This window comes from Euwallacea similis, chromosome 7 (genome assembly GCF_039881205.1).
Source record: "Euwallacea similis isolate ESF13 chromosome 7, ESF131.1, whole genome shotgun sequence".
Taxonomy (NCBI): Eukaryota; Metazoa; Arthropoda; class Insecta; order Coleoptera; family Curculionidae; genus Euwallacea; species Euwallacea similis.
The window spans coordinates 6,725,528-6,735,369 of NC_089615.1; the positions used below are offsets into that span (position 1 = coordinate 6,725,528).

Sequence of the window (9,842 nt, forward strand, 5' to 3'; positions counted from 1 at the left end):
ACTCATGTCAAATTCGACTGCAGTTACCGTTATTTACACGAGGGAAAACTAATTAGTTTCCATGGCACAGTCTGATCTTTAATAATTTCGAATAGCTTATAAATTAATTAAACATTATTATTATAATCTGCTAATTTCATGCAGTACTTTTGTCCGATAGTATATGTCAGAGAACAGCAAACGTTGACTTAGAGGGGAATAGAACTTATAGAATCGAACTTATCTTGCATCTTGTATCTTGCTTGAATTTACCAACCAAAAAACAATACAATTCTCAATCTCTATTTATACAGCCGGTTGCGCCATACCAACAATATCAGGGTAGTCCGTCTCGCTGTCGCTAGTATAGGCAACCGCCGCCACGTCAAACACCACCATGGAGGCCGCGCCCCAGGTAACAGCCACTTTCGATTGGTGGACGGCAATGCGCCAGGGGCAATTAGGCGCTTGTCTCTCGTCGCTGTTGTCGGTTGCCCCGTACGTCTTATTAAGCCTGGCTCTTGCCGTCGTAGTCAAGCTGCTTTGCTCACACGCTTTCGGAGAACTTTTACGCATAAGGGTACATCGGTCTCATTTTAGTTAGTTGTAACTCCTTGTATGTCGTTTAACGTTTTGCAAATAGTAATTTTGTTAAATTAGTGTTGCTTGGGTGCTTTGGTTTGAGCGATGTGGAAAAAATTGTTAATCCTGAGATGTAATAGTACCTCCCCAAGAAAAATAAATTGACATTCGCCTAACCTTCCATCTTTCCATTATCGAATTGCATGTGCGCATTGATAAGTATTGAATTACGATTAATTGAAGAACGTCGAGTTCGTTCGATCTTAAGTTGCCTCGACTGCCGGCTATTTTGTTTCTGTGAACTGTATCATGCAGTCTGCTTGGCATGCCTGAGTGAATTAAAAGATCGTACTAACTAGTAGAGCATAACTAATCAAGCTGGTACTGGTACTATTGTAATCTCACATATGGCTGGGTATTGTGTCAGAGCTATCGCACATCGGTGCCGTTTTTCATCGTTTAAGTGCATCAATCGCTCATGCAAAACATTAATTTATATCGCATATGAAGAGAGTGGGTTGAGCATCGTATAATAAATAATACATTCTAATCTTACAATGGACGTAGAAGTGAAATTTCGTTTTAAAAACAGATTAGGCAAAATGCACATTTATCACGGTCGCTGTTTTACATAAATCTAAGGAAAAGAGTTGCGTTCAATAGTAAACATTGTATGCATCACGAATTGCAGTTCCGACAAGTTTTGCCGATTGAGTCATGTTTTATGTCTTAAATCATCATGAATCCAGTCTCCATATCCCAAACACAGACATTCTTGTACCGATCTATAATTGGACCATTTCTCCAGGTCTAAACTTGTAAACTAACATCGGTTTATTGGTATCTACGCCGCTATAATCCCTTTTGTTCATGAGCCTATTAATAGAGTTTACAGTGGGATAATCTGGAACATTAAACGTTTCTGCCAGGCGATGTTTAATGGACCAAGCTCTAGATTTGCCAATTAAAGACAGCAATTTGTGCTACGAGTATTGTTAGACAACAGTGCATTTGATTTACGAATAACATTTGAATATGTTCTCTATCTTAGAGTTTATGTTTCAATTTTAATTGAATGTTTCGAATTTCGTTTTTCAAAAAAAGTTTTTCTATATTTCTTATAAAAAAGTGTTTTAACAATGTCCAATTTTCATCTTTGTAAAATGAGCAGTTATAATATTCAAGAAAAATTGAATTTGAACCATTCGATTCGCATCTCCGAAAGTATCAGATTATTTTCAGTTTCGAAGAGAAAAATTTCCCTAAATCTAAGAAAAAATTGTACACCTTGACAACGGTGCACTGAAAGAGGTCTCAAGGTCACCTCCTCTCCCTTATACGAGGCATCAACCCTCTACGCCTTCAAGGAACCAAAATGCCCATAAAATTAAGTTCTGGAACCACTTGCATTTTGACAGTTTATCGATTTCTTCATGTTCCAGGAAATTTAAAAAAATGTAAATGCCCATTGGAAAACTTAAATAACGACCGTTGTTGCTACAATACTTGTATAAATTCTTTTTCAAATGATGAAGCTTCTTGTCTTCTGCTTTAGTATTCTTTAAATTTAGACAACTACCTCTTAAATATGCAAAATCAAATCCCACGCTTTAACCCGAAAAACTGCCACCCATTATATAAACAGTTACACGTACACCAGCACTTATCTACTAAGCGTTAAACCACACGGAATAAGAAAAGTGCATCTGAAATATTCCCTTGTTTTTTTTTCAGAACGCCGAAGCAACCCCTGTTCCCGCAGAGACTCCTACGAAATCGGAGGAAGTTAAACCAGCTGAAAGTATAGAAACCACTGTAGTAGCCAATGGCGAACCAGAACCAGTTGCCAAACCTGTGGAGGCAGAGGCGCCCAAAGCAGTAGAAGAACCGGCTAAACCCACAGAAGAACCCGCCAAACCCGCATCGCCAGAAGTCGCCCCTCCCGCCGAAGAAGTGAAAGCTGTAGAACCTAAAATCGAGGAAGCTGCTCCTGAACCTGCCCCTACTCCCATTCAGACGGCCCCCGCTGAAACATCTAAAGCGGAAGAGCCCAGTAAAGAGGTGCGTACTGAGGAAGTACCCCCGCCGTTGCCTTCCTCAAATCCTCCCTCACCCGTCACTGCCTTTGCCGAATCCACCAAGGCGGAGAACGCCTTAACTACGGGCCAGGTTCCTTTAGAGACGCCTAAAGAAGTTGAAGGCAAAGAGGAAGTAGTTCCTCCAGTTGTCGAGTCTTCCGTTACCACCTCAGCCACACCCGTTGCAGAGCAGGTCCCCGCAGCTGTGGCTGAGCCCATACCTCAAGAACCCATCCCAACCCCGGAGGCTTTGCCTCCCGTTCCACCATCCCCTGTGACTGCCGAAACTCCTGTTGTGGCAGAACCCATTAAACCCGTAGAAGAACCAGTGTTACTTCCTCCTGTGGTGGAAGAACCCGTTAAACCCACAGAAGAACCAGCGCATCTTCCTCCTGCACCTCAGCCCGATGTTGTAGCAGATCTGCCGCCTCCAGCAGAGGTAGCTCCGGTAGAGCCGCCTCCGGCGGAACCCGTTTCTGTCCCAGAAACTCAAAAGACTGAAGAATCCCCCGCTTCCCCTGTAAGTGCAGAACCTTCCACACCTCCCCCAACCCCCGCTGCTAGTTTGGAAATCGTTCCCGCCGAACTTCCAGCTGTATCTCCTCCTTCACCCTCGGAAGTCTCAGAACCCGTGGCTCCGGCCGATTCGCTGCCCGATATCTCCACCGAATCTCTCCCGAGTTTACCCGAGCCCGTGTCCGAAAGTTTGGCGCCCCTGTCCCTTCCTCCTGTTGATTCAGTACCAGAACCTATAGCCCCGTCAGAACCCATCGCGACGACACCCAACCAAGCCGAAGAGGTTCCCCTTACGAACGGAAACGTCAATGGACACAGTTCTCCATCGCCCGAAGAAGAACCGGAAGTATTACAAACGGAATTGCCAGGACCAACTAAACAGGTGATTAGTCGCGCAGGCCTGGCTGCTGAGTAGTTTTGCTGATGCCGCGGGGTGGGCAAAAGTGGGCCTTTAGATGTTTTAGTGGATATTTGCGGAGGGTGGAGTTGTGCCGCTACTGCGGAGTGTCAGTGTGTTATTTAGCTCTGTTTTCGGGGAGGGGTAATTTTGAGGTATTAACGCCGGCGCTGCAGCAGTTTTGGCGGCGGTACGTTTGGACTTTGTTTCGAACAAAAAAAAATTGGAAATGCTGGATTCAAAATTTTAAACTAGTGGCGTATCAAGATAATAATTATCTATATCACGAGTGTAGAAGGTGATCCTTTACCGCTTTTGAGTGCAGAGTAAACTGGCACTAGAACGAAATGTACCAATTAAATTAACCGGTAATGTACCGGATAAATATGTGAGATATTTATACTACTGTTTAAAGTTGACTAAAGTTGTCCAGTAATTTAAATTACGGCGTGGATAGTATGTATTCTTGATTAGACATTGTATTACAGTGTCCTCAGAGTTTGATTTTCGCAACACTTCGATACGCTATTGGTATGTCTACAATGGTGAATCCATATGAGTCTGAAATTGACAGGCGGAACGCAGTTCCATTAGTGAAATATGCCTGATTGACAATTGTGACGTTTCCGAAACCAATCTAATGGCTTGTTATCAGTTAAAATGACATTTACCCTACGCCCCCATTTTGGGGATTCACCATAAACACTATTTCCAGCCAAACTATTGAATCTAGCAGTATTCCGATTGCTTCAAATATATCTTTGTCATTACTTATCGAAATCGAAATTACCGAAAAATAGGTTTCTGCGAGGTGAAATTGTTCTCTGTAAATGACATCACTTAATATTCACACTCTCCTTATCTGGCTCTTCGCACCACTCCAAAGCTGTACCTACACAACGAGGAATGATGGTTGGTGGGAAATCACGTTTTGCATCACCCTAGCATTATGATCTAGTAATTGAATTGTGTTTTGTAAATACTAAAAACATAGTTTATTGCATTTTAGACGAATTATCCACTATCTACCTAATAATAGCGATTTCGGACGTTTTGTTTCGGTCTCTAACCTCCGACTTGCGGACAGGAATTGTGTTTGTGCTAACCTTTTTTGTGTTGTTTTCCGAATCCTTTACCTGTTATTTCACTTGTTTTTACTAATCCTCTTGTTTTGTTTTGTTTCATATCCTGTTTGCGACCTTAATTTTGATGATTTGGTTCTTGCATCCTCCTATTTTTAGTTTTAAGATGCAACTGAATATGAGGATGTTCACATTTACTTAATACCCATTTTATTTGAAATGTAAACATCCTCCTGGGGTTTTACATCAAGTTTATGTTGTTTATTAATACTGCAAATTGTGCGCCGAATTTTTTTCTAAAGAGGCTCTGTAAATAAGATATTTTATTAATTTTCAGCAGACATTACTAAACTAACGGCTGGTTATTTCAGGTTGTGCCAGAAGCAGTGAAAGAATGCGATATTGCTCCCGAAGGTGGAGATAAAATTGGCGAACCAGCAGTAAGTTTTTCATATTAAATTTTCTAATTTATCCGTCAGAGGTGTAGAAATTGTGTAGGTTTTAGAGAATCCTCCGTTCATTCCAAATATCCATTCGAAATCGAGCTCAACAATTTATTTTAGACATATTCGTGTACTCAGTAACACGGAAATTGCAACATGAAGAAGGAATTGGATACTTTTAGCTGTTTAAAAACTATCCCTAATCAAAATTTCATTAAAACACATCAAATGCAAGCCTCATACCTGATACTTTTTAGCTAAGAGTGGTCACTTTATCTAAAGTTCAGCAACACGAGTTCAAATTATTTTCTTGCGCGAAGGTGGTTTTTCATTCCGAGTAACTGGAATCGTCTTAATGCCAGTCATGGATTATAGAGGATTAGAAAATTCGCAGAAGAGAAACCGGAGGTCAAAAACACACGGAGTAGTTGCAACATCACCACCTTAGCGCAAGGAAAAACTAGAGATCAATTCTCCAGTATCAGGTAATTATTGGAAGTCATTGGGTAATGAAGGTCGTGCTGTAACTTCGTGCTGAACTTGTGTGTAAACTGGTAACCGCCATAACAAGACTTTTGGCCACATCTTAAGTTACTACTCGCATCGATAGCAGCATTTGAAGCAATATAAGTTGCAATTAGACCGGAATTTGGAATGACATGGGGCAGTGTTGAGCGATGAATTCCGATTTCTACACCTTCCCTTAATGTGACAATAACTGTGTGATTGAGTACATTTAGAAAAAAAAACTGAAAACCGTTGATTTTATTGTTCGTTATATTTTTAAACAGTTTATTTTGACGACTCTTGGCCAAACATTTTTTGATTCACCCGTTGTAACTGATCCAGGTGCATACTACTTATACTACTTATATATAGTAGTGTATACTACTTTTCATTGACCAATTTTTTGTTTACCCAGCTGAAAACAAAAATCCGTGCGATTTTCTCAAAACTTATTAATGAACTTAACATGAGAACGTATTTCATAATTTATCTCCTCACGGGCATTTGGAAGTTGTTCAAAGCGAATCCAGATGTGACCGGAGGTTAATTTAGGCAATTAATGGTTTTTCTGAAGGTTTTTTAATCATGAAATATTCATTTTGTTTTATTTTTTGGATGTATTTTTTTTATCACGACGGAAAAATTTTCGGAAAGACCCCCTTTCTCTTCCTCATCATCGGTCCGATGTTGTGTGTCGGTCGGGTAGTGGAGGGGGGATTCGTCGAGACACCTACCCAACCTACTGAAAAATCTCGGAAATGAAAGAGAGAGAGAGAGAGAGAGAGAGAGAGAGAGAGAGAGAGAGAGAGAGAGAGAGAGACAAAGACACACAGACCCCCCCCTTTTTTTCACATATCCGGGGGAACTGCCCCCTGAGGAGATAATATATACATATATTATCACTGTGTCGTTACAGAGAAGATTTTTCTTTTTTTACTGAATTCTTCTGCTGTTTCGTCTTTGGCCTTTTATGGATTTCTCTGGCGTGTTTTTTGCTCGAGGGGCGATGGTTTTTTGTGGTGATACAGTAAAAAATCAATCATCGGGTCTTATAGCCTGCGATCACTCATCTATTTGCTAACCATACTCGATGCATCGCTTTACTTTGGTAATCCGACTGGAACCTGCAGACCAACGTGGTGCGGCTACTTTCCTTCGATGTATTAGAATCTACGTTAATTTGCAAATAAATATCTGATCAAGCTTATAGGTTGTGAGGTGTGAGAAAGATTAATCGGGTGGGATAGAACATTGATGAAATTAAAAGTAGGTTATCCCCTCGGGTCCAAAAGCTTTTTCAAAATTGAATCGTTTCAATTTTAATAAATAATTGTAGTAATGTTGCGTTTTATACAGGGTGCGTCAAAAAATCGGACTAGTAGGGACTTGTTTGTTTTCAAGTTAAAATTATTTTTATTTTTAATTGATGTAGATATCTAAATTGTCCTTCTTTTCGTTTTAGGTAGCAAAGGTTGAAGAATAACCTAGCCCTCCTAGAAGTACCAGTTTTACAAAAAATCGGCAAAATGAAAAGTTGAAAGCAGATCATTCCCGGGCAGTGGTGGCGGGCGAGGATCTCGACCAATAATCAACGTTATATAAATACATATTATTACAAAAACTGCCATATTTCAATTTTAAACGTTTACATAAATATTTACTATTATAATAATATACAGTTAAATTCAGTCCACATATGTCGTCGCGTAAAAGTAATTGAGTTGGAACGGTTTTTAATACTCCCGTTTTATAAATGTTTTTAAATTGTATTTAATCTATGTTTCCCTTTTTGGACAGTTTTACAATATATGTACGTGCCGACCGAGGACCGATCGGCTTTTTTATCATTATAATAATATACAACTGTATCATAATAAAAGTTAGAGTTTAGTGTCCATTTAGTAATGAGCTTCTTTTATTAAGTAATTATTACTTTAATTGTTTTTAGCGTTATTTTAAAATTAACTGTAATTTTATGATAACAAATAATGCGTTTTTGTAGGTACGAGTCTTATTTTTTTACTTTCTCTTCTCTACTATGTTTCCTTGAGGTTACGCGTATAATATTATTAAGAATACAGGAACAATTTTTAAATATTAAACGCGGGGATACTTCTAGGAATAATCAACAATTATTATTAACCTTGTACAAAGTTTAGTGAATTCCTATGTGTGTAGTAGGGTAATCCATTAGCGCCCAAACAATTAAACTTTCAAGGGGCTTATTTACGAGTTAGTATACGTGTCGTATTTGCTTGAAATTATAACGATTAATTCGGTAATCAAATGAAGAATGATAACGACTTAAGTTAAAGGGGTATTTACCGCTTGTGGAAGTAATATTAGGAGCAAGAATAAAGATGGATAGTGGCTCATCATCATCATATTTGCCAAATTAGGAAAAAATTTAATTATTAGAACCAATTTTTCAATATTTAGTTAGGATGCAATGGCTATTAGTTAATAACTCGTTGATAGATTATCAATTGTGGAAGTAAAGTGAGCTGTTTAAAACGACTCCGCAGAGACCCTTTGACTGATGTCGACCCTTGGTTGCAAGTTAGTTCACCTGCATTTTCTTTTTCAACAATAGGCCCTTAATCTAGCAACACTTGCCAAGTGCTTATTAGGAATTTCTTATTTTGAGATTTTGCAATTTTTAAAGGGTAGGTATACTGGCGCAAGAAAACATTTGATGCAGAGCGTTTATATTAAGGCACCCTAAAAAAATTTAAATAATTAGCCGCTGCCAATTATTCACTTAGTATCATTGAGCAGATTCTATCAGTGTTTCTCTCTACTCTATCATAATAGCCAGTCACAAACGTTGCGGACCTCAGGATTGATGTGCGTTCTTCAATAAGTCGCCTACGAAGTTTTCATTAGTGGAGTTTGTAAGACCACTGGTTCAGAGCTATAGTCGAAAGGGGTCTTAACTGGGCTGCCCGAAGTTCACCAATCACGCGAATTAAAATTGAATGAGCAACAGCCGTCAAAATATTTGGTGAGAATGTCACACAACGATATAGAAACAAAGTTATTTATTGTTGAAAAATCAGATGACCCACCAGTTAATATTTCCTTTCACTATAGAAATAATAAGTGGGGAAGTAGGTTTGGAGTGTCTTCACGTATAACAGTAGCTAAAGAAATGTTGTTTTGTTTACTTTTTAATTCGTACAGTGCGACTGCAAATTCATTGAAATTCTTCAGTTAGTATCGGAAGCTATACCACTGAACATGTATTATATTCATAGAAAATTCGTTCATCCATGACAGCTTGATCTAGTCAGATCAAAGCACCACCGCCGCTAGCATGTTAAACTAAGTAAAGTTATTATAGTTCACGCTTCAGCTGGTTCCAACGAGTGCCTCGGATAAGAGGTAGCGGCAATCGAGTTATCGAGGACGTGTTCAGTCCCCACTAAACCCCACTGGGTCACTACCCAGTACATGGTCAATAACTTTTTCCTTTTCTTTGTTGCATCCTCCCCAATCACAGGCAACTTATCAAGTGCTTCCAGCTGTTCTGTAGATGTCTAATTCTGCTTCTGTTCGATGAGCCAGAAATAACAAGAAGCAAAAGGAAATTGAAATATTTAAATTTAAGTGTATGTCCATTTATGCGTCCTATCTTGTGCATGTGTATATGGCTAGTGTCGAACCAATGTTGGCTCGTATTTGTTATCTGTCGAAATTTAGTTCTTTTCCGATGGTGTTCCTGGATAAACCTCTTTGCGTAGGCAAATTCTCGGCAGCTATTTTAGCTCCGTTCTGTTTGTTCATGCTCTTGATTTGTGTTCGGGTTGTTCATGCATCCCATTAAACTATACCACTCCTGCCACTTCCCTTGCGGTATGCCAAAAACTCTGTAACGACTCAGCATCCTTACACATACATTGCACACATATTACATGTTGCCTAATTTTCTTAAGCTGCAGCCTTTTGTAATGTTTGTAAAATTGCCACACGTGTGATACACCACTGGCTTGTATAACGCTCGTAGAAAATATAAGAGGAATTATGAGGTTTTCAACGCTCAAAACCGGTGAATGTGTTTTCCATAAGTAGAATTCCTGAAATGTAGTTTTTCTTGTAACCTTCAGGTACTGTTAGGAGAGCCTCGTAAAATATGTTAAATTGCGGCAATTTTTCGTAAACCCAAACACGCGGTTGAATACTCCTTTATCCGACTAAGGCAGCTCCGACCCACTTACATCATCTTTCTCAGCAGTCGTATGGGCCAAATCACTGCGCT

General features: G+C 39.3%; 2 protein-coding genes across 3 annotated transcripts in view; one reads left to right on the forward strand and one right to left on the reverse strand.

Moving 5' to 3' along the window:
• Window positions 1-7,589, forward strand: part of LOC136410131 (A-kinase anchor protein 200-like) — a 54,161-nt gene extending 46,572 nt beyond the window's left edge. For both annotated transcript variants that reach the window (XM_066392123.1, XM_066392124.1), the window contains exons 5-7: window positions 2,296-3,537; window positions 5,006-5,074; window positions 7,047-7,589. In XM_066392123.1, coding sequence (XP_066248220.1) covers window positions 2,296-3,537; window positions 5,006-5,074; window positions 7,047-7,067 — 1,332 coding nt within the window. In that variant the 3' untranslated portion in view covers window positions 7,068-7,589. The remainder of the gene's footprint in view (window positions 1-2,295; window positions 3,538-5,005; window positions 5,075-7,046) is intronic.
• Window positions 1-9,842, reverse strand: part of SrpRbeta (signal recognition particle receptor beta) — a 29,255-nt gene that overhangs the window by 7,645 nt on the left and 11,768 nt on the right. The gene's annotated exons all lie outside the window — the stretch shown is intronic.